The 24,749-nt window shown below is 47.8% G+C and overlaps 1 protein-coding gene and 1 long non-coding RNA gene across 30 annotated transcripts in view; one reads left to right on the forward strand and one right to left on the reverse strand.

The window, feature by feature from the left end:
• The window catches only part of LOC132678503 (uncharacterized), a 96,929-nt gene that overhangs the window by 50,724 nt on the left and 21,456 nt on the right, over window positions 1-24,749 (forward strand). For all 14 annotated transcript variants that reach the window (XR_013554225.2, XR_013554226.2, XR_014136836.1 and 11 more), the window contains 2 exons: window positions 2,359-2,494; window positions 24,279-24,363. This is a non-coding gene — a long non-coding RNA (uncharacterized LOC132678503). The remainder of the gene's footprint in view (window positions 1-2,358; window positions 2,495-24,278; window positions 24,364-24,749) is intronic.
• The window catches only part of KIF9 (kinesin family member 9), a 55,003-nt gene that overhangs the window by 4,429 nt on the left and 25,825 nt on the right, over window positions 1-24,749 (reverse strand). For 15 of the 16 annotated variants that reach the window (XM_078443132.2, XM_060630875.3, XM_078443131.2 and 12 more), the window contains 10 exons: window positions 19,888-19,956; window positions 19,035-19,139; window positions 17,818-17,873; window positions 16,726-16,816; window positions 16,138-16,271; window positions 14,621-14,812; window positions 12,397-12,611; window positions 8,382-8,558; window positions 7,820-7,935; window positions 7,306-7,410 (listed from right to left, as the gene is read on the reverse strand). In XM_078443132.2, the coding sequence (XP_078299258.1) occupies window positions 7,306-7,410; window positions 7,820-7,935; window positions 8,382-8,558; window positions 12,397-12,611; window positions 14,621-14,812; window positions 16,138-16,271; window positions 16,726-16,816; window positions 17,818-17,873; window positions 19,035-19,139; window positions 19,888-19,956 (1,260 nt within the window). Of the gene's footprint in view, window positions 1-7,305; window positions 7,411-7,819; window positions 7,936-8,381; window positions 8,559-12,396; window positions 12,612-14,620; window positions 14,813-16,137; window positions 16,272-16,725; window positions 16,817-17,817; window positions 17,874-19,034; window positions 19,140-19,887; window positions 19,957-24,749 lie in introns of those variants that run through there. The other variant, XM_060630885.3, reaches the window with a different exon arrangement.

The following is a 24,749-nucleotide window of genomic DNA, read 5'->3' on the forward strand; positions in this document are numbered from 1 at the left end:
AATTAGGTTTAGATGAAATCATGAGGGTAGAGCTCTCATGATGGTTTAGTGTCCTTATAAAAAGAGGAAGAGTGAGAAGACTCTCTCTACACAAATACATGTCTAGGAAAAGGCCATGTGAGCACACAGCAAAAAGATGGCTGCTTACAAGCCAGGAAGAAGGCCCTCACCAAGAAGCAAATCTGCCAGCACCTTGATCTTGGTCTTCCCAGCCTCCAGAGCCATAAGAAAGAAATGTCTGTTGTTTAAGACACTCGTGTATGGCATTTTGTTATAGCATCCCAGGCTGAATAAGACATGTCCTGATATGATGTACATGAAGAACATGACATCATTCCTGTGGTATTTCTGCCCAGAATGCAGAACTTGAACTTAAATCACAAGAAAACATCAGACAAACCTAAACTGAGGGACATTCAACCAAATAACTGGCCTGTACTCTTCAAAAATATCAAAATCATGGGGCGCCTGGGTGGCTCAGTCGGTTGGGCGTCTGACTTTGGCTCAGGTCATAATCTTGCAGTCTGTGAGTTCAAGCCCCATGTCAGGCTCTGCGCTGACAGCTCAGAGCCTGGAGCCTGCTTCAGATTCTGTCTCTATCTCTCTCTGACCCTCCCCTGCTCTCACTGTGTCTCTCTCTCTCAAAAATAAAATAAAAACATGGGGCGCCTGGGTGGCGCAGTCGGTTAAGCGTCCGACTTCAGCCAGGTCACGATCTCACGGTCCATGAGTTCGAGCCCCGCGTCAGGCTCTGGGCTGATGGCTCGGAGCCTGGAGCCTGTTTCTGATTCTGTGTCTCCCTCTCTCTCTGCCCCTTCCCCGTTCATGCTATGTCTCTCTCTGTCCCAAAAATAAATAAAAAACGTTGAAAAAAAAAAAATTAAAAAAAAAAAAATAAAATAAAATAAAAACATAAAAAAAAATGTTTTTAAAAATCAAAATCACGAAACACAAGGAAAGACCCAGGAATTGTTCTAGATTAAAGGAGACATGGCACCTAAATGTGATGTGTAATCCTAGACTTGATCCTGGCCAGGGTGTGAGAGGAAAACAACTATAAAGGACACCATTAGGTCAACTGTCGAAAGTTACATATGGACCTTGGGTTAAATAATATTGTTGCATCATTGTTAATTTTCCTGATTTCAATTACTATATCATGATTATGTAGGAGAATGTACTTGCTCTTTTTTTTTTTTAGGGTTTATTTTTGAGAGAGAGAGAGAGAGAGCGAGCGTGAGTGGGGGAGGGGCAGAGAGCAAGGGAGACACAGAATCTGAAGCAGGTTTCAGTCTCTGAGCTGTCAGCACAGAGCCCAACGAAGGGCTCGAACTCACAAGCCGTGAGATCATGACCTGAGCTGAAGTCGGACACTTAACTGCCTGAGCCACCCAGGCACCCTGAGAAGGTACTTGTTCTTAAAAAGTAAACACTGAAATATTTAGGAGTAAAAAACCAAGAGAATGACATGTTCTAAAATTCACTGTGGTTATGGTTGCATTTAACTGTGGATATATGAAAAAACCACTGGTTGTACACTATAAATGGGCGAATTGTATGGTATTTAAATTATATTATATCTCAAAGGTTTTTTTTAATGGTTATTTATTTATTTATTTATTTGAGAAAGAGAGAGAGTGTCAGCAGGGGACGCGCAGAGAGAGAGAGAGAGAGAATCTCAAGCAGGACTTGAGCCATCAATAGGAAATCTTATGTGGTGTTCAACCCCACATACCACAAGATTGTGACCTGAGCCAAAATCAAGAGTCAGACACTGAATAAGCCACCCAGATGACCCCCTTTGTTTCTTTTTATTTTTATTCTCTCTTATGATGTATGTTAGACTTTCTCATTATGTCCTGTGTATCTCCTAAAGTCTGTCATTTCTTCTAGCCTCTCACCTCTCTATGCTGTAATTTGGGTAATTTTGTTACATTCCTATTTCAGTTTATTAATGCCCTCTTCAGCTGTGTCTAGTCAGCCATATCTAAAAACTGTACTTGGTTTTTCTTCAAATCTACTTGGTCATTTTTAATAAACTCTTTTTTCATGCCCTTTAAAAAAAGGATAAGGCTCCAATATCCTTTCATGATAAAAATACTCAGTGAACTAGGTACAGAAGAGAGCTTTTTCACCCTGATAGAAGAAAGGTTCTAAGAATAAACTTCAAAGTGTGCTACTCAGAGTGTGTTCCCTGCACCAGCCACATCAGCATCATCTGGGAGCTTATCAGAAATGCAGAATCTCAGGCTCCACCCCAGGGCTGCTGCATCAGACTCTATTCTAACAGCCTGGTGATTCATGTGTACTGCACAGAGTGAGAAGTTCTGCTATAAGGCTCTTCTTTTTTTTTTCTAGGAAAACCCCATAGCCAACATTATACTTAATGGTGAAGGAATGAACACCTTCCCCCTAAGGTCAGGAACAAGACAAAGATGGCGACTTTCATCTCTTATTTCAACATCATACTAGAGGTTCCAGCCAGGCAAAGCAGGTGAGAAAAAGATATAAAAGGCATTGGATTGGAAAGAAAGAAGTAAAACTATTTGTATTTGTATATGACATGATCTCCTATATAGAGATAACCCTAAGGAATCCACTAAAGAACTATTAAAATTAATAAATTAGTTTAGCAAGGTGGTAGAATACCACATCATTATACAAAAATCGGGGGCACCTAGGTGGCCCAGTCAGTTAAGTGTCCAACTTCGGCTTAAGTGTCTGACTTCGGCTCAGGTAATGATCTCACGGTTTGTGAGTTTGAGCCCTGTGTTGGGCTCTGTGCTGATCTGTGCTGACAGCTGGGAGCCTGGAGCCTGCCTCAGATTCTGTGTCTCCCTCTCTCTCTGCCCCTCCCCTGATCATGCTTTCTTTCTCTCTCTCTCAAAAAAACATTAAAAAAAAAAAAAACTTTAGAAAAAAAATCAATTGTATTTCTATACACATGCAATGAACAATCCAAAAGTGAAATTTAAAATACAATTCAATTCATAATAGGGGTGCCTGGTGGCTCAGCTGGTTAAGTGCCCAACTCTTGGTTTCAGCTCAGGTCATGATCTCACAGTTTGTGAGTTCAAGTCCTGATTCAGGCTCTGCACTGATAGTGCAGGCAAGGGATTCTCTGTCTCCCTCTCTCTGTCGCTCCCCCGCTCTCTCACTCTCTCTCAAAAATAAATAAATATTTTAATAAACAAAATTCCATTCATAATAGCATCAAAAAGAATAAAATACTTAGGGGCACCTGGGTAGCTCAGTCGGTTAAGCATCTGACTTCGGCTCAGGTCATGATCTCACGGTTTGTGAGTTCGAGCCCCGCATTGGGCTCTGTGCTGACAGCTTGGAGCCTGGAGCCTCCTTCGGATTCTGTGTCTCCCTCTCTCTCTGCCCCTCCCCAACTTGTGCTCTGTCTCTCTATGTCTCTCAAAAAATAAATAAATGTAAAAAAAAATTTTTTTTTAAAGAATAAAATACTTAGGAATAAACTTTTTTTTTTAAAGTACAAAACTTATACTTAAAAGTACAATTATACTGAAAGAAATTAAAGACCTAAATAAATAGAAAGATAGCCTATGTTCATAGGTTTGAAGACAATATTAAGATGTCAATATTCCCCAAAGCAACCGATAGATTCAACACAACCCCTGTCCCAGCTGGCTTCTTTGCATAAACTGACAAGCTGGTCTGAAAATTTGTTTGGAAATACAAGGAACCCAGAATAGTCAAAACAATCTTAAAAAAGAACAAAGATGGAGAATTTCTACTTTGTAATTTCAAAACTAACTACAAATCTACAGCAACCAACACAGTATAGTACTGGCATAATGACATATACATCAATGGGATAGAACTGAGAGTCCAAAAATTAAAACCTCACATTTCTGGTCAATTGAATTTCAACAAGGGTAACAAGATAATTCAAAAAAGAATGGCTTTTTTTCAATAATTGGCACTGGAAAAACTGGATATCCACCTGCAAGAGAATAAAGTTGGATCCCTGCCTCATACCATGTGCCCCCTCCACTGAGCCCAGCAGGGGCAGGCCTCTTTATGGCCAAAGAAGGAAATTCCTACATGATGGTCACAGTCAAATGATCTTTGAGGCTGGGCTATCTAGGCCTACTTGTCCCTACTCCATTCTCTGCCAAATGTTCTGGGAGAGCCCTGCCTCCCCACAGAGAGATTTTCATGGACAACCCTGAGTGAGCTCTTTGGAGTCAGGTAGTGGGGTCAAGGGGGACAGCCTGGCCAGGGTCTCCTTCCCCAGCCAACGTGGTTGTGTTCCAGCAAACTTTTTCAGAGAGTCAGGGCCCTGTCCACTGATCTGGGCATCCCTCCAGGGGCCAGGGTTAATAAAGCTTGATGTTCACAGCACAAAGCTAAATGGCTAAATTTAGCTCCCATCCTCTCTTCTGCTGAGGGAATTAGACCAGGCAGCTGGAGCAGGCAGGGGAACCTGCTCCAAACCACCACTAATTAGGCCAGGAATGTACATTTAACCCAAGAAGAGTCACCTAGGCTTTCCCTCTGGAGAGACACAAAGTAAGTAGTCAGGTGATATACTGGACATTGGAGCTGGGAAGTCTTAGAAAATAGCCAGACTGGGGGCAAAGACTGGGGCTAAAATCGAGAAGTGAGTGGGAAGAACAGATAGGGGAAGGAGTAGACCTCAGGAAGAAGCTCAGGGACAGAGAGAGGCCTGGAGGGAGAGGAGCCAGAGGCTGTTTCCTGCAGATGAGCTCTGTGGCCTGCTACTCAAAGTGTGATCTCGGACAAGCAGCATATGCATCATCTGAGCCTTATTAGAAATGCGGAATCTCAGGCTCCACCCTAGACATGCTATGTCTGAATCTGCAATCTAACAAGTCAGTACAGATGTCAGCTTAACTATAAGTGTAAAGAGAATGAATTCAATAAGGAGAGGACTTAATTATGACACAAAATCCAGAAGCCAAGAAAGAAAAGACTAATACACTTGATTTCATAAAAATCAACAGAATAACTACAAAAAAAAAAGGTAAAGACAAATGACAAACAGGGAAACATATTTGCAATTCATATCATAAAGAGCCAATCTCCCCAGTATATCAAGACTTCCTACAAATTAATAAGAATAAAGACCAATATACAATGGAAAAATAGGGGCGCCTGGGTGGCTCAGTCGGTTAAGCATCTGACTTTGGCTCAGGTCATATCATGGTTCATGAGTTTGAGCCCCTCATTGGGCTCTGTGCTGACAGCTCTCAGCCTGGAGCCTACTTCAGATTCTGTGTCTCCTTCTCTCTTTCTGCCCCTCCCTCACCTCTTTCTCTCTCTCTCTCTCTCAAAAATTAAAAAAAATAGGCAAAAATATCAACAGGCAATTTATAGGAAAAGAAATTAAAATGGCTCTTAAATATATGAGGAGAAGCTCAACTTCACTTATAATAAGAGAAATGTAAAATAGAATACCTGAGAGACCATTTTTCACCTTTTAGACTGGAAAAAAAAACAAAAAGCAGGATAATACATCTTGTAGTGAGGCTGTGGGGGTACAGATGGGTCCAGCTCTAGGCAGGCGATTTAGCACCATCCATTAAAAGTACACATGTCCTGGGGTGCCTGGGTGGCTTAGTCAGTTAAGCATCTGACTTCTGCTCAGGTCATGATCTCATGATTTGTTGGTTCGAGCCCCGCGTCAGGCTCTGTGCTGATGGCTCAGAGCCTGGAGCCTGCTTCAGATTCTGTGTCTCCCTCTCTCTCTGCCCCTCCCCCACTTGTGCTCTGTCTCTCTCTGTCTCTCCAAAATAAATAAATGTAAAAAAAAAAAAAAAAAAGTTTGAAAAAAGTACACATGTCCTTGGGGTGCCTGGATGGTTCAGTCAGTTGAGCGCCTGACTTGATTTCGGCTCAGGTCATGAGATCGAGGACTGTGTTGGGCTCTGCACTGAGTGTGGAGCCTGTTTAAAATTCTCTCTCTTCCTCTCCCTCTGCCCCTCCCTAGCTTGCACAGGCACTCTCTCAAAAAAACAAACAAAAAAAAAGTATACGTCTTTGTGACCAAGAAATTCACTTCTACAAACTTCTCTCTCACATATATTCACTCATATGTGAATTCACATTTCTACAAGGTTAATCATCACAACAATATTTGTATTGTAAAGAAATGGAATCACCTAAATATTCCTCAATATGAGATGGGTTAAATAAATTTTGATACATCCTCACAATGGAGTACCACTATACAGCTATAAAAAAAAAAAGAAGAAGAAAACAAGCAGCTATGAGTTGACATAGAATGATCTTCAGGATACACGGTTAAGTGCAAAAAGCAAAGATATAGCACAATGTGCAAGGGGAACAGTAGAAATAAGTGACAGGGTTTCCCTGTCAGAGCGGGTTGGTGGGAATTGGATGGATGGGGACTGGGTATTTGTATTTACATTTATATTTTGTATATATATATATATATATATATATATATATATATATATATATATATTAGAGAGAGAGAAAGAGTGTGAGCAGGGAGGGGAGGGGCACTGGGGGTGGTGAAAGAGAGACAGAGAGAGAGAGAGAGAGAGAGAATACAACGAGAGAGAGAGAGAGAGAGAGAGAGAGAGAGAGAGAGAGAGAGAGAATCTTAAGCAGGTTCCACACTGGACGTGGAGCCCAACACAGGGCTCGATCCCTCGACCCTGGGATCTTGACCTGAGCTGAAATCTAGTCAGACACTTAACCAACTGAGCCACCCAGGTTCCCTGTATTTATATATCTTACATGATGAGCTCTCTTAAGCAGTCCCCCATGTGCACCTGCCACTTGCATATAGGAGCCTGTGGGCACAGAGAAGTACACAGCACACAGGCCCTCTGTGTTCTGGCTCCAGACTGAGCCTCAGTAGACCGAACCCTTCTGCTCCAGCCCAAGCTGCTCAGGGAGGAGAGTGCAGGCCCACCCCATGGCCAACACCTGGTCTAGCTTTGCCTCAGCTGCATGTGGTCCTCTGTCCCCTGCCTCCTGTTCATGGTGGCCCCCATTGGAGACATTGTCCCCAGCAGGCAGACCCTGTCCTGGGCTACGAACCACACATGGACCAGCTTAGCTCCCAATAGCCATGTCCAGGCCTGGCCATGGTCTGTGGGGCTCCTATTGGTTCCCAGGACTCTGGTGTCAGCAGGAGATCCCAGTGACTCCAGGTGACTCTGTATTTCCCGCGGCTGGCATATTCCTTCTTTGTCTTTTCAAAGTAGGAAGTGTGATCTTGGGTGTCCCAGTAATGTGGCCCCCGAGGCCTCACCTTCCTGGAGACATGAACCCCCAAGTTACCTTCTGTTCTGTCTTGACTTTGGCATTGTAGAAGGCGACGGAGTCAGGGCCCTCGGGCAGCACCACCTGCTGCAGCTGGCTGAACTTGTCCTGGGCATCTTCTCCCTAGAAGAGGCTCAACTCAGTACAGTCCCTTCAGCCTGGCACTGTCGAGATCGACCCTGACACGGCCTGTGGGGGGCATCAGGGCAGCCCCTCGCAGGGTTGGCAACCCCCTGCGCAGGGTAGCTCACGACCCCCAGCCCCAAGTTTGCCAGACACTCTGCAACTGCCTTCGGGGCGGGATGAGCCACCCCAGAGAGGTGACGGCAGCAAGTGATGTTTCCTGGGTCCCCATCTTCTCCATACCTGGGGAGAGACCTATACCTGTCTGTTTGCCTGGGTCCGCCATGGGCGAGGCCAGGAGCAGCCTATACATTGCCATGTTCGCGGAGAAAAGAGAGGATGAAGGGCGCTGCCCACTCACTACCCCGTGCTCGTCCATTAGCCCCACTCCTGCCCTTGTGCCACTCACCAGGGACATGATCCTGCTGACAGGCACCATGCCTGGCCGGATGCTGCCTCCTGGCTTCAGTGCCACTTGTAGGTCCTCGGGGATGAAGAAGGACTCGTTGTACCAGATATCAAATTCTGCAAGCAGGCAGGCAGACGGCACTGTGAGCTGTGGGGGCGTCTCTGAGGGAGCACTTACAGCCTATGTGTGCAGGTCACAGGCTCGCCCTCTGTTTACTTCCTGTCCCAGGGTCTCACCCTTTCCTATCTCCCTCCCCTACCCTCGGAGTGTTTTTTTTTTTTTAAGTTTGTTTGTTTGTTTGTTTAGAGAGAGGGAGAGAGAGAATCCCAAGCAGGTCCCCCACTGATGAGAGACTCAAATTCATGAATTGCGAGATCATGACCTGAGCCAAAAACTGACAGAGCCACCCAGACGCCCCTCTTAGAAACACTTCTGAAGCCCCTGTCCAGCCCCAGCCTCTGTCAGAGAGACGCTCTGAAGCCACTTCTAGAACCCAGGTGGTGGCCTTGCCCTCTGTCTCCCAGGACCTCAAGTGGCCAGCCGACCTTCCCAAATGGCACACCTGTGAGCAGGCGGTGACGACACTGATCCACCAAGTGCTGGCAGTACTGGATCTCTGCCCTGAGGTCTCGCAAGTCCTGATACTCAGTACGGTACTGCTTCTTGAGGTCTTTGAGCTTCAGGATCAGCAGGAATTCCTCCTCATCGATGATCATCAGCCCCTTGTTCTCATACTCACCTGCAGGGACACAGGAGGTCAGAGAATGAGGTGCTCACTTGGGGTGTGGGGAGGAAGGTATTCTGGAAGGACAGAACAAAGTGCTGACAAAGCCTGAAGACCAGAAACCAGAGGAAAGGCTGGGGTGTGGTGTGCGGGTGGGCAAAGCACCTGGACTTGCCAGGCGACAAGGACATATGTGGAAGAGGGAACTCAGGCCGGAGGGGCCACACTGGCACCTTTAAGAACAGGTGGGGGCGCCTGGGTGCCTCAGTCGGTTATGCATCCGACCTCGGCTCAGGTCATGGTCTCACAGTCCCTGGGTTCAAGCCCCGCTTGGGCTCTGTGCTGACAGCTCGGAGCCTGGAGCCTGCTTCAGATTCTGTGTCTCCCTCTCTCCCTCTCTGCCCCTCCCCCGCTCATGCCCTGTCTCTCTCTCTCTCTCTCTCTCTCTCTCAAAAAATAAACATTAAAAAAAAAAAAAAAAAGAACAAGAGGGGTGGCAGAGGAGAGGGTAGAGATGGCCCATGTTTCACACTTATGTTGATCTTAAACCTCAGTGGCCAAAGATAATTTAGTAAGCACCTGGATTAAATGGATGTTTTCCTTTTTTGTAAGCTATATACATGAACTGCCAGCACTTGGGCAAGGTTCCCTATTAATAACAGTGGCTGTAAATCTGTATCATGTCGAGTGGCTGTCAGAAGCTCCAGGAGGAGAGGGGTCACTTGCGCTGTTCGTCAGCTCTACTCACGGTCTCTGCATGACCTTCGAAGGTCTGTCAGTTGATGAGCGTTGCTGAGTTAAGACAACATAACATGGTCTGTGGAGTCACGCACCTCAGCCACTGCCACTGCCCGCAGCACCTTGAAAGCTCAACATAGGCATCATGTCAACCCCCGCCCCCCACCAGGGAGTGTGGGGCTTCCACCCCAGGACCCCTGGAGAGTGAGTCCTGCGTGCGACTGAGGTGTGTGGCGGGGGTGTGCGAGGCAGTCTCCAGGTGCCCTTCCGCTGAAGTTTACTGCAGAAAAGTTAAGACGCTGTCACAGACACCACATATGGAAAGGCAACTGGGACCTTGAATTGGTCCCAATTCAAGGAGTCTGGAGTTGGAGGGTACAGTGTGGAGTGACGTGGTCCGTGTACTGTGGGCAGTCCCCAGTGTGGTCACTGTGACAGACACAAATCCTTTATAAAGTCTTTACAGTATTCTATTTCACAGAGTCTTTACGGTATTCTGTTGACATGGGGAGGGACTGTGAGCAGTCCCACTGCAGGGGAGGGGGGGTTCTCTGATTATCTGCAAGGAAAACACTTCAACCTAAAATGATTTTTCAGGGGCACCTGGGTGGCTCAGTCAGTTAAGCATCCCACTCTTGGTTATGGCTCAGGTCATGATCTCACAGTTCATGGGATAGAGCCCTGTGTCGGGGTCTGCGCTGACAGCATGGAGCCTGCTTGGGATTCTCTCTCTCTCCCTCTCCCTCTGCCCCTACCTTGCTTGCACATTCTCTGTCTCTCAAAATAAACATTTTTTAAAAATTAAAATGATTTTTCATTTTTCTTTCACAAAACACTAATCAACATGCCAAATTTGCTGACCTTCTGGGCCAATAAGTGGCTATCGATCAAAATGAATCAAAAAATGAATTCAGTTGATCTATTTCCTCAAGATAAAAGTATTTTATTTGGTATTTTAACAACCAATGGGAAAACAAGTGATGTTGGGGGTAAGAGCAAAAATGTTTTCTTTGGTACTGATAGATAAAATTTATTTATTTATTCATTTATTTATTTATAAGTTTATTTATTTTGAGAGAGAGTTCAGGACCATGAGGGGGAGCAGAGAAAGAGTGAGAGAGAGAGAATTCTAAACAGACTCTGTGCCATCGGTGCAGAGCTGGATGCGAGGCTCAAACCCACAAACCACGAGATCATGACCGGAGCCAAAATCAACAGTTGGATGCTTAAACCAACTGAGCCACCCAGGTGCCCCTGACAGATAAAATTTTAAATATTTTATTTTACTATTTTTTTAATCAATTGAATGTAATTTTTTTAATGTTTATTGATTTTGGGAGAAAGGGTGCATGCATGAGCGGGGAAGGGACAGAGAGAGAGAGATGGAGAGAGAATCCTAAGTGGGCTCCATGCCTAGTGCAGAGCCCAACTTAGGGCTCAATGTCACGACTGTTAGGTTATGACCTGAGCTGAAATCGAGAGTTGGATGCTTGACTGAGCCACCCAGGTGCCCCTAATTTAAAATATTTTATTTTTATTTTTATAATGTTTATTTATTTTTGAGAGACAGAGAGAGACAGCATGAGCAGGGGAGGGGCAGAAAGAGAGGTAGACATAGAACATGAAGCAGGCTCCAGGCTCTGAGCTGTCAGCACAGAGCACGACGCGGGGCTTAAACTCACGAGCCATGAGATCATGACCTGAGCCGAAGTCGGACGCCCAACTGACTGAGCCACCCAGGTGCCCCTGAAATATGTTAAAGTACTGTTTATTTATTCTTCATCTCATCCTTTAAAAACAACTGTTTTCAGGTATATTTAGGAATAGATGATATGTCAGCACAGCATGAGTATATATTATTTAAGGTATGTAAATATGTAATAAGAAATTGTATATTCAAAGAAGGTGTGGGCAGAAGAGACAAAGAAGTACTTGGCTCTGGGGGCGCCTGGAGCTTCTGGGTGGGGGCATGAGAGCCACCGTCACCAGCCCTTCCCTGTCCCCAGATCCTTGGAGGCTTTGCCCTCTGGAATAGTGTGTGACAGTTGCTCTGTAGGGTGTGAGCAGAGTGGCCTCAAGAATTTGGAGGTGCCCTCTGAGAAGTAAATGAGCAAGGTACGTGTCTCACTGTGACATGATCCACCTGGCCTGCAGAAATAAAACAGATGACATCTAGAGATGTCCCCACTGATAATCACCTGGAAAAAGGTTGTGATTTAGCAAGATAAAGCCCAGTAACCTGTGGTGTGTCCTGCTGAAAGGACAATGGGACCAAGCTAGGGGTGTGAACAAAGATGTGGTTTCTGAACCTCTGGCCTCAGAGTCAGGATGGTTACTCATTAAAATGCAGGTTCTGAGCCTTGCTCCAGATCCCCTGAGTTAGAACCAGCAGTCCGGGCCTGGGAACCTGTGTTTGACTAGCCCTCCCAGAGGAGTTCTCTGAATACTCAAGCTTGAGGGTCCCTGGCCCACAGTGCAGGTGTGGGCAGTGTCTGCCACTGTGACAAGGGCACCAGGTCAGGGTAACCAGGTGAGCACCCTCCTCACAGTAAGGTCCCTGCTTTCTGAGCCTGAGGGCCCCCACACCACCTGGCTTAGGGGACGAGATTTTGCCAGGCCAGCATTGGGTGTTGAGGGTTTGGCATAAGGAATGGTCCTAGTGACAATGAATCCCCAGGCTCTCTGGTATCCACATTCTCTTTCCTTCCTCAGTTTCCTGTGTCTTGACCAGCACCCTCATGTCAGTCAGACTACCCTGGGTAGTAAGGAGACCACACCAGGATCTCGGGGCCTTGTGGGGGACGCCAGCTGCCCATCTTCCTGGGGAAGCCTCTATAAGACCAAGGCCTGCTTCTCCACTGGGAGAAGCACCTAGGTCTGAGATAACAAAATAATGGGGGGCCCACAGGCAGAAGCTGACTGACAGGGAAGGACCCTGTGATTCCCAGGGCTGATTAGAGCCACGTGATGACCCAGGGGTGAAGACTGCACCCCAACATGCCCTGAGGCCCCCTCCCATCTGAGTCCTCCAGTACCCAGGGCTGCCCCATTTAGCGCAGGATATTCAGCTCCCACAGCCGCCCCCCCCACCCCACTATCTTCCCATCATATTTACCTTGTTTCTCCCGGAGTGACTTCTGGAAATTTAGTGCCTCCTTGGTCACGTCCATCTCCCGTTTGATGGCATTGATGCGCTGTGTGGTCTCGCTGGCCCTTTTCCTCCGCTCGTTCAAGATGGATTTGTTCTCTTTGAAGATGCGGTTGATCTCACTGCCTCGCTCGTTCTTAAAGTCCTCGAAGGCCACAGGTTTGGGGGGTGGGGTACTGGGCCTGAAGACAGAGGGGGAGGGGAAGGAGAAAGTGGGGCAGGGTCTTAGAGCCTAGAGGCACTTGGCCTCTCTTCGCCGGGGCTTCTGTGGGCAGAAGGCCCAAACTCCCAGGCACCACCTATCCTGCACTGGAGCTACCCTGTGTGGGAACCGCTCACCTGTGTCTGTCTCACTCAGCAAGCAAGGACACATGACCATTGCAGAAAGTGAGGACAGCAAGGAAAAGTGTAAAAAACAGAAAACAAAACAAAAAACCACTCACTGCCTATTAGCAATTACACTCTGGTGTCTCTACTTCAGGGATCTCTTCGATAATTTTTTTAATGTTTGAGGAGCACTTGGGTGGCTCAGTCGGTTGAGCATCTGACTCTTGATTTCGGCTCAGGTCATGATCCCAGGCTCGTGGGATCAAGCCCCATCTCGGGCTCCGTGCTGAGCATGGAGCCTGCTTGGGATTCTCTCTCACCCTCTGCTCCTCTCCCCCGCTCACACATGTTCTCTCCCTCTCTCTCTAAAATAAAAATAAATAAATAATTAAAGTTTTTTTAATGTTTGAGGCCACACAGTAGATGTAATTTTACATCTTACGTCATTCACAGAACCATTCTTTCGTGTTATAAGGAGCCCCGAGAACTCTGGTTAACAACATATAATTTGAAGTGCTGGGGCAGGGAGAAGCAGATCGTCTGCAACTTCCTATGAAATGCATCGAAAAAATAAGAGGGATTGGGGTGACTGGGTGGCTCAGTGAGTTAGGCGTCCGACTTCAGCTCAGGTCATGATCTCGTGGTCCGTGAGTTTGAGCGCTACATCAGGCTCTGTGCTGACAGCTCAGAGACAGGAGCCTGCTTCGGATTCTGTGTCTCCCTCTCTCTCTGCCCCTCCCCTGCTCACACTCTGTCTCTCTCACTCTCAAAAATGCATAAATGTTAAAAAAAATTTTTTTTAATAAGAGGGATGGAGAGAAAGATGGATGTGTGATGCAATAAGTATAGTAATATGTTAAATGTAGACTCAAGACAGTATTCACTGTCCAGTACTTCCAACTTCTCTGAGTGCTTAGAACTGTTCACCTGCTGGGGAAAAAATTCTTCATGCATATCCTTGTACATCCCAAGGGCAGAGATAATAACTCATTTAGTGCCTTTGCCATCACATTAGCTCCTGAAGGTATTTCACAAAAAACTGTTGTCACCTTTTTAAATTGATGATGCAATTAACATCTGTTTGCACAAATCTTTGTGCAAACATCTCTAATTATTTCCTCAGGATGGATTACTGAACACTCAATGACCGACTCACCAGGGAGAGAAACTGGGTAGCCAGAGGAAGGGGTCTCATACCTTGAGAATTTGGTGCCTTTTTTTTTCTTTGTCTTTAAGTAGGCTTCAAACCCAGCATGGAGCCCAACGTGGGGCTTGAACTCATGACCCTGAGATCAAGACCTGAGCTGAGATCATGAGTCAGACACTGACTGAGCCACCCAAGCACCCTGAGGGGCCTTTTAAATGCATTAGTTATTTAAAGAAAAAAAAATTTTTAATGCTTATTTATTTTCTAGAGAGACAGAGCACGAGCAGGGGAGTGGTAGAGAGCAAGAGGGACAGAGCAACCGAGCGGGCTCTGCAGTGATAGCAGAGAGCCTGATGTGGGGCTCAAACTCACGAACCATGAAATCATGACTTGAGCTGAAGTCGGACGCTCAGCTGACTGAGCCACCCAGGCGCCCCTAAAAATTTTTATTTAAATAATGGCTATTTGAAGGGTCTAAAATGATTCCATGTGTAACTGCATATCTTGGAGGAGTCCTGAGGCGGGACCATTTTGCATGTGTATAAGCCATCATCTTACTTCTTTTTTTTTTTGTTGTTACTTCTTTTTGGATTGTACTCCTAGTCTTTGCCTGTTATCCCCTGTTTTATCTCATGTATCTACAGGTACTATTCACATGTTGAGGATCACATTCTGGTTTTGAAAGATCTGGAGCAGGAACTACCATTAGAGGGTCACCTGGGTGGGCGTAATTCCTCCTTTGGGGAGTCCGAAGGAAGGGGCTCAAGGCTGGAGGTCTCCCGTTCCCGTATAGTCATGTCTTTGACATCCCCCTCCTTGGAGGATGGGGTCAGCTGGGTCTTGGACGTAGAGACATCCAACTCCTTGCCACTCACAGGGCTGCTGGCACCTTCCTTTCTTGCTGAGGAGCTAGAAGGAGAAGGCAGGGAGACCCCAGGCTTAGTCATGGGCAGTAAGGTGTCTCTGGTGCTGAGGAGAGTGACCTTTCCAAACCCTGTTATATCAGAAGCCCCATCCCACTCAGTCTTATTTAGATCATACATGTGGGCCCAAACGCAAAGAGTAAGACCCTATGGATAGGAAGAGGAGAGCATCCTTCTCCTCCTCATCAGAATACGTAGCCCCCCCTTCAGCAGCCTCAGCAGGAGACACCTGGGAAAATGGCAGTCTCCAGGTCTGGAAGCAGGTGCACCTGTGGGGTGGGCCACAGGCTCCCGGGAATATCCTGGCCATTGAGGTACTTATCACACAGGCACCCCTGGAAAGGAGTGGCAGAGCCCCCATCCAGGTTAGGTCTGGGGACCGAAGGTAAAGCAAGACATGTCTGCCCTGATGCCTTGACCAGCCCATGAGTTCTGCATTCTCCCACCTACATGGGTGCCCACACCAGCTCCCAGGAAGGTAGCTGCCCTTCCCCTCCAAGTGACGGTGCCCAGGGTCCTCCTTCTCAGAGAGGCACGTCTGAGCAGGCCTGAATCATCAGGAGGATGCGAGGGGCCTCGGCAACCCCCGCTACCTGACTCCTGTCCTGCATGTGATGGTTTTGCACAATCAGCTTTGGACTGTGTCCTTTACCAAGTGATAGTAACAACAACAACACATTCCCACTGTGTACTTTCTAGGAACGGGGACTGCATTCACCCACATCTTCACAACCCCCATGATTTTGATGCTACTATTATGAGTCCCAACTTAGGGACCAGAAAATGGAAGCACAGAGAGGCTGTCATGCCTCGCACAAGGGTGAAAGGCGCTTCCTAGAGCCTATGCTCTTTGTCCACTGCTACGAGCATCTCCCAGGGAGAGCGTCTCATTAGGTGAGCCTTGCATCCACAAATGATCTTTGCCTGAAAGGTGAACTGTGGTTTTTAGGGGACATGAGCACCAGGCAGCTGGGTCACAGGTGGTTTCCGTGTGCAGTACTAGAGTGGGGAGTGCTAGCCTGGCCTCTCTCTTCTACTCTACCACTCATCAGTGGTGTGGCCTTGGACCACACCCCTGGGCCTTGGTTTCCACATCAGTAAGATGGAGACATTAATGCCCACCTCATGGGGTCGCTGTGTGGACAAGAGGTAACCAGCCCAACCTGAGTCCCGCGGATACTGCTAGTACTGGCAGTAATGGGAGCAACTGTGACCAGCCAGTAGCTAAGACACTAGCTTAGCTACTCTCTTCTTTCACCAGCCAAGGAGGGCCAGGTGTTGAGCAGGTAGAGCAGCAGGAAGGTTACTCACCTGAGCTGCTCTTTGAAGGTCTTCTTGGACTTAGATTTCTTCCCAGGTTTGGCAGAGAAAGGGGTGACCCCGAGTCCGAAGCCTTGTCCATCAGGCTCACCTACTAGGTGGCCATCAACGTCCACAAGCCCTGCCTGGAAGAGGCCAGCCACAGGGCAAGGAGTTATTTGAAGGGTTCTGGCCTGTGGGGGACCCAAGTGCATACGTGCTCTGGTGGGCACGTTGACCCCACACACCAAGATAGCTGTCGCCAGTGCCGCTGACTTCAGGCTGCCCCCAACAGCACTATCTCTGGCCATTCTACCAAATGTCCACTTTCCACATCAACACCACGCCATACCGAGAATCTCGAGTCCTGTTGCCAACGTGACTCCAGGAACCGGTCTTGTCTGTGGTCACGTCTCTAATTTTGGAGACCATTTTAAATTCCTGTATGGCAGACTCTTGCATGGGTCACACTCATCCTGGTGTTACCTTTACCTGTTGCAACCCTAGATCTGCTTTAATGTGACACTTGCTGCTTCTGAAAAGGTCTGGGGATGGAAACATCTGACATGAATGCTGTCAACAAGAAGCAACCATGCATACCTTCTGGACCGCAGAAATGGCTGCAAAGTCATTCTTATCTATGAGGGTATACTTCCTGCGCAAAGCAGATTCCACTTCCTGTTCCTGTTGGCTTGAGAGAGAGAATGAGAGAACACCTGACACCTGGGGCCATGCTGAACCCTCTGGAGCAAGAACCAAGTACTGGAGGTAGACCTCATGTGGGTGTGGCCCCCCTGTGATGGAACCACACCCTCCTCATGAACCAGACCAGACAAAACAAGTTCATGCCACATCCCGATTTCTCAGTGCACACATCTATTGTCCAGCCTCCCAAATTTGTAATGGCCACCCTTGCTTGCCAGGCACTTCTGCTCCAAGATAACTTTAACAAGGACTGTAAGCCTGCCTCAGGACCATGCTTTCCTAGGTGCTATCTTTAAAGGCCCTCTGGGGGGTGCCTGGGTGGCTCACTTGATTAAGTGTCCGACTTCAGTTCAGGTCATGATCTCACGGTCCGTGAGTTCAAGCCTCACATCGAGCTCTGTGTGACAGCTCAGAGCCTGGAGCCTGTTTCGGATTCTGCGTCTCTGTCTCTTGCTGCCCCTCCACCACTCAAGCTCCCTCTCTCTCTCAAAAATAAATAAACATTTAAAAATTATTTAAAAAGGGCCCTTTGGAATCACGTGACCCACTTCTGTGATCCACCCAGCATAAGCCACTCAGTTTACAGGTATGCCTGTACCCATATAAACCACAAATGCCTCTTGAGGTGGGGGTGGGGAGCAGGGAATATTCACGATGCCCTGCTCTGGCCATGCTCAGGGCGCTCAGGGTCGGCACTCCATAAGGACCTCCTGTTGAGTTAATGAACTCAAGAAACATCTACCAGGGACTACCAGGGACTCCTCTCTGTGTTGTCCTTAAATGGATGTCTGTCCTCCCCGCTTCCCCCAGGGGAAGGGAAGGGCTGGAGGATTTGAGAGCTCAGGGGCCTGGGCACACCCCAAGAACTCTGATCTGGCTCTTCACCCACGAGAGACGAGGCAGTGCACTTAGAGGCCATGCCCTGACCACGGGAAATGAAAATGGCCGCCTGATGTAGGAATCCAGTGGGTGGGGAGGGTCCCTTACCTCAGAACCACCCGGAACTGGTTGAACACCTCCTGGATCTGTCTGAGGTTGATTATCTGGAGGGAAGAGAGCAAGGCAGAGGTTAGGCCTCTGGCAGCACAGCACAGGGTGTGTCTCTGTTCATAGAGAAACCAGGACTCCTTGACTAACCCTTTGATCCTCTGTCTTGAGAATGGCATATCTGTTCTCCTCAAGAACAAAGAAACAATTGGTTAATAGTTTTCAAGCTAAGTATTTATTGAGGCTATAAAAATGACCTTTTCTAAGGGAAGATCTCCTCCGTAAAATTAGAATGTCTCTAGTACTTGAAAATACTAAGAAAAAACATTTTAATAAAATGTATTGTCCTCAGCTCTCTCCTGTTGCTGAAAGCTTCTGTTGAACTTTTGTGTGGTTACAGACACATATACATCTATGGCTGGGGGAAGGCTATTGGCTTCCCTCTCAGCCCTAGGGACCACAAGCATTACCCCTGAGGGTCAGTCTAGGACTAGCACTGTTACAATGCCAGAAGGGCCTGCCCCTCCATCGTCTGAGGCCTGCCAGTTATAGCTGCCACAGTGACAGGCTAGGGATGGGGAGGTGTCTGTCACGTAGCTCCCTGATGAAGGGTTTGCTGGCCTGCACTGTGAAAAAAGAATGCAACCTTCCTCCTGAGGGCCCTTCCCCATGTGGCTGCTGTCTCTTCCTCCTTGGCCTACTCCAACTCAGGCCCTGGGTGTCTGCCTTGTAAACCAGCATGACCATCATCCTTGAATGGCCTCACCCCACGTGGCAGAGCCAAGCACCTGAGCTCCTACAGCTCAGTTAATTCCAGCTTGCTTTCCCTCCTCACTGTGCAAGTGTGGCCACCAAAGTCCACAAGGTTAAGCATTTTGCTGACATCACTCAGCAAGGAGGCAGCTGAGCTGGGACGTGATTCAGGGTAGCCTGGCTCCAGGGCCTGCACTTGTGATGGACCACCCCCTGTGTGGTCAGGGCCGGTCAAGGCTTCTGGCCACTCTGTGGGGCACACCCATGCTTGTAACCCTAAACATGGATGCTGAGGCTTCAGTGGGCTGCAGGGCCCGAGGCCGGGGGTCCAGCACCACCCACCCGACACCCACTGCACCCACTCAGTGTAAGGTTCTAAGGCCAGCACAGCACAAGTGGGGGTATGCCCAGGATAGGGAGACCCAGGCCACTGGGCATGGTGGTCCCAAGGAGATGCTCCTTACATCAATCTCGTCCAGTGTCCCCTCCAGGTACCTCCGCACCTGGGAGTTGATCTCAGCAATCTGGATTTCATCCATGGGATCGTAGTTCACAAGGGTGCGGTTGGCCTTGGAGGAGGATGAAGAACATGTCAACGAGCTCCAAATACCTGAGCCCGACAGGGGCAGGAGGGGTCATTCTGAGAATCAAGGTGGAGAGGTTTGGGCACAGGTCCTGGCCACCTAAGCCAGCTCCATTCCCTTCACCATCAGGTCTTGGCCAGGTGCTCGGGTCACAGAGGGACAACTGGGTCTTGGAGGGAAGGAAAGCCACCTGTCATGAGCTTGCCACTCCAAGCAAAGGGCTCTGCTGCCCGAGTCTCAGGAGACTCTAGGATGACAGCCATGGGTGGGAGGTGGCTGCCTCTGCCTTGAGACACCCCCCCCCCCCCCCACTCATGAGCAGGCCCAGGCAAGCCACCAGAGGTCTCCTGTCCCCACCCTCTGCCCTCAGGGCTCTATGCTGCTGCCCCTCCCCCACTGCCCAGTATGCCCCACCTCCTCTGACCTTGACCATCATGCTATCTATCCCTGCCCTACCTGCCTGGCACCTGGCCCCCTGCCCCTCATCTTCCTGCCAACTGTCTGCCTCTGCTCCCTGATATCTGACACCCCTGCCCACATCCTCCTGCTCTTCCAATTTCCTGCCCACCAGGCATCCCTGGCTCCTTAGCCCCTCTGACCCCAAAGTCTCCCTGCCTACTTGGCCCTCCTGGGGCCTGTCTACCCAATCCCTCTGCCTACCTGGTACTGTGACCGCAGTCCCTCCAGCACTCCGGCCAGCCCCTCACCCAGCCACCTGCCTCCAGCCCCTTACCAGGCTGTCGTGGATGGCCAGCTCCTGCTTGAGCAGTGCCAGCTCCTTCTCCAGGTTCTTGACCATTCGCTGCCAGGGAAACACAGTTTGGGACGGGGCAGGGAGGACAGTCAGAGAGGCCACTCTGCCTCTTCCACATCAAGCCCACAGTTCCCCAACCTGTGGCCGGACATCCTGGCCCCTCCTGGTAATCCATGGAGTGTGATCTCAGCATCTGGACAATTCCTTCCCCGCCAGTGACTCTTTCCCAACTGGGGTGAGTTTAGGGCCTTCGGGGGCCTCACAAGTCCCTGGCCTCTGCTTCTTTCAGCAGACAGAGGAGATTTAACAGAGTGAGCACAGGCACCCACAGGGCAACCTCACACCTCAACTTCCAGGAACTTCGGGTTATTTCCAGTCTACCGGGGTGAAGGCCTTCTCGTTGCAGCCCGCTGCCTCCAGGAGGCTCCCCACGCAGTCGTACCTTTTACCCTCATCCTTCCCAACCACTGCACAAACATGTCACATTCCCTGCTGATAATCATGTATGTCACCTCCAAAGTTTTGCTGTTATAAACAAGGCTGCACAACATTTTTGTACTTACATCTTTGTGTCTTTATAGGTTTCTGTAGGATAGCACAGGCTCTTTGTGATCTGCCCCCATTAACTCTTCCCTACCGTTCTCCTCCAAGCTCATTCCACTCCTACCAAATTGGCACACTCCCGCCTCTGCACTGCCTGTCCCCTCTGCCCAGGACACTCTTCCCCCAGGTGTTGCCCTGGCACACCCCCACACCTCCTTCAAGTCTTTGTTCAAAAGCTTCTAAATTAGGCACATTTCAATCACTCTATGTAAAACTGCAGTTTTACACACTCCCACTCCCACACCACTCTTTTTTCAAATCTTGCTCTAATTTTCTTTATAGCACCTATCACCAACACACCCTAGAGCAGTGCTGTTTGACAGTACTTCCTGTAATGATGGAAATGTTCTCTATCTGGGCCCTGAGTTACATGTAGCTACTGAACCCTGGAAATGTCATTAGGGTGACCAAGGAAGTGAACTTTTAATTTTATGTAACTAATTTAAATAACCCCAAGCGAGTAGCAGCTACTATTCTGGATGGTGGAGCTCTAGAACTTACCTATTTCTTTTTTTTTTTTTTTTAATATTTTTATTTTTTTATATTTATTTATTTATTTATTTATTTATTTATTTATTAACGTTTATTTATTTTTGAGACAGAGAGAGACACAGCATGAACAGGGGAGGGGCAGAGAGAGAGGGAGACACAGAATCTGAAACGGGCTCCAGGCTCTGAGCTGGCAGCACAGAGCCCGACGCGGGGCTCGAACTCACGGACCGTGAGATCGTGACCTGAGCCGAAGTTGGACGCTTAACCGACTGAGCCACCCAGGCGCCCCTTTTTTAATTTGTTTTTAAATTTATTTATTTATTTTGAGAGAGAGAGAAAGCAGGGGGAGAGAGAGAGGAAGAGAGACCCAAGCAGGCTCCACGCTGTCAGTGCAGAGCACAATGTGGGGCTCCAACTCACAAACCATGAGATCATAACCTGAGCTGAAATTGAGAGTCAGATGCTCAACCAACTGAGTCACCCAGGCACCCCTTTAAACATTTTTTAAAGAAAAATTGTAGGCACACATACCTCATTTCATTGTTCTTTGCTTTACTGAGCTTCTCAGATACTGTTTTTTATAGATTGAAGATTTGTGGCAACCTTGAATCAGGCAAGTCTATCGGCACTATTTTTCCACAACATTTGCTCACTTCCTGTCTCTGTGTTACATTTGGTAACTTCTGCAGTATTTCAAATTTTTCATTATTATTTTATTTGTTATATTATCTGTGATCAGGGATTATGAGTCACTGAAAGCTCAGACTTGGGGTGAAGTAGGCTCCATGCCCAGCATGGAGCCTGACACGGGGCTTGAATTCATGACCCTGAGATCAAGACCTCAGCTGAGATCAAGAGTCAGACACTGAACTGACTGAGCCACCCAGGTGTCCCAGCAATAAAGTATTTTTAAATTAAGGTAGGTGCATTGTTTTTTTAGACATAATGCTATTGCACACTTAACAGACTACAGTATAGGGGTGCCTGGGTAGCTCAGTCAGTTAAGCATCCAACACTTGATTTCAACTCGGGTCATGTTATCACAGTTTGTGAGATTGAGCCCTGCATCAGACTCCATGCTGACAGTTCCAGAGGCTGCATGGGATTCTCTCTCCCCATCTCTCTTTGCCCCGCCCCAGACTACTGTATAGCATAAAAGTAACTTTTACAGGCACTGGGAAACCACAAAACTCATTTGACTTGCTTTATTGTGATATTCACTATATTATAGTGGTCTAGAACTGAACCCACAATATCTCTGGAGGTATGCCTGAATATTTGAGGTGTACAACATGATATACACATACATAGTAAAATGATTACTATAGTCAAGTTAGCTAACGTATCTATCTCCTCACCTAGGGAAAATTTTTTGTGTGTGGTTAAGAGCATCTGAGATCTACTTTCCCAGCAAAGCTCAGATGATGGTTAGCATTTTTGAGCAATAAAGCATTTTTTAAATACAGTATACAATACGGTATTATTTTTTGAAAAAATGTTTAATGTTTATTTTTGAGAGAGAGAGACAAAGCACGAGCAACGGAGGGGCAGAGAGGGGGAGATACAGAATCCGAAGCAGGCTCCAGGCTCTGAGCTGTCAGCACAGAGCTCAATGTGGGGCTTGAATTCACAGAGTGCAAGATCATGACCTGAGCTGAAGTCGGACGCTCAACCGACTGAGCCACCCAGGTACCCCTACAATATGGTATTATTAACTATGGTCACCATGCTGTACTGAACTGGGGATAAGATAAGATCCCCAGAACTTATCCATCCTATAAATGAAAATTTGTGTACTTTGAGCAACATTTCCCCTTTCCTCAGCCCCTACCCCCACTCTTGGTAACCACCACTCTACTCCCTGTTTCTGTGAATTTGACTTTTTAGGTTCCACATGTAAATGAAATCTTGCAGTATTTTTCCTTCTGTATCTGGTTTATTTCACTTGGAATAATGTCTTCTAAGTTCATCAATGTTGTTGCAAATGGCAGGATCTAGATTCACTTCTTTTATTTTTTTTAAGTTTATTTATTTAAGTAATCTCTACACCGAATCTGGGGCTCAAACTCACAAATCCGAGAGTAAGAATTATATGCTCTCCCTGGGGCGCCTGGGTGGCTTAGTCAGTTGAACGTCTGACTTCAGCTCAGGTCATGATCTCACAGTTGGTGAGTTCGGGTCCCACATCGGGCTCTATGCTGACAGCTCAGAGCCTGGAGCCTGCTTCCGATTCTGTGTCTCCCTCTCTCTCTGCCCCTCCCCCACACATGCTCTGTCTCTCTCTGCCTCTCAGAAATAAAGAAAACTAATAAAAAAAATTTTTTTTAAATAGAATTATATGCTCTCCCAACTAAGCCAGCCAGGCTCATTTATTTCTTATATTTATCGTATCTCTCTCTCCCACCCCCAGTAGTCAGCTCTTTGAGGACACAGATTTGTGTTTTTTGTATATTAACACACTCCAGGTGCTTCAAAAAGTGCCTGGCACATGGTAAGTGCTCTATAGATTTTAGGTGAATGGATAAATGACATATTTCTAGAAACAGAATTGCTGAGTCATTTTACATTTGATGGATGCTGTCCTGTTGTCTTTCAAATGAGAGTCACAAGGGATTTTATGCTGAGAACCTTCTCTGTGAACAACAGGGCGTTCTTCAGTTGTCAAAAAATGGCCACTGGAGGGAGCCCCTGACAACTGCATCCTGGTACTGGTGACCAGGGCTGTGACCAGTCTGCAGCGAGAGGTGACAGAACCCTGGCATTCTGGTGTCTTTGTGGCAATTCAGGGCACAAAGCCTAAGACTCAAAGCACATGACCAGGGTCCAAATCCCGGCTCTGCCCCTCTGGGAAGCCCCAAGAGGTTCTCCTTCAGGTAGACTTCCTATGAGGTCAACGGGAGAGGCTTGGTGGCCAAGCCCCTCCCCTCAGCTGAGGGATCTCAGTTCTAAAAAATACATCATGCCGCCGCTAGGGAAAGTCGGGCTGTTGAGGGCCTCCAGCTGGATGACTGTCCAGTGTGGTGCGGGGAGCCAGGCTTAGATCTCTGGGCCAATCAGGTGATGTGAGGAAATGGGTCATTGGCTCCCCCTGTAACCAGCCTCCATGTCACATCCTGAGACCATAGGTGCTTCTCCTCATGCCTGGCAGACTCGCCCTCCTGTACCGAATGGAAAGAAGCTGCTTGGAAACACAGGGCTGGGGCACCAGACCCCACAGAACAGGGCCTGGCAGCACCTCCTGGCTGACCAACTCCTTTTTTTTTTTTGTATCTCAGATGGAACACGAACCTGACCAATGCCTTTAAAGACCAGGGACATTTTCTGGATGGAACTAATGCCTTGGAAACAGCACAGACTCAAGTAAGTTCCCTGACGGTCAGGGGTTTTCATCATAAACATAATGAGGATAATTCAGCACCTTCTGTTTAAGCAGCACACCAGGCTAGGAGCACCTCTCCACTCGGGAAACTTCCCTGGTTGACCCCACTGCAGCCTGCAGGTATGATCTTCTCTCAGCAGAGCAGAATATCAAGTGTTTGTCTGCTGCCTGTTTACACCCAAGGCTCACAACCTTTACACCACCTCACAGAATCACAGACTGACAGAGTACGAGGGTCACCTGGAGGTCATCAGTCCAGCCTCCTAGTCCATAGGTGAAAACTCTGAGGCAATTCCACAGAAGCTACCCCATGGTCCAGAAAACAGGCATCTATGCTGAAGAGGGCGCTAGAAATAACACAGGCAGA

The sequence above is a fragment of the Panthera onca genome, chromosome A2 (assembly GCF_046562875.1).
Source record: "Panthera onca isolate mPanOnc1 chromosome A2, mPanOnc1 haplotype 2, whole genome shotgun sequence".
Taxonomy (NCBI): Eukaryota; Metazoa; Chordata; class Mammalia; order Carnivora; family Felidae; genus Panthera; species Panthera onca.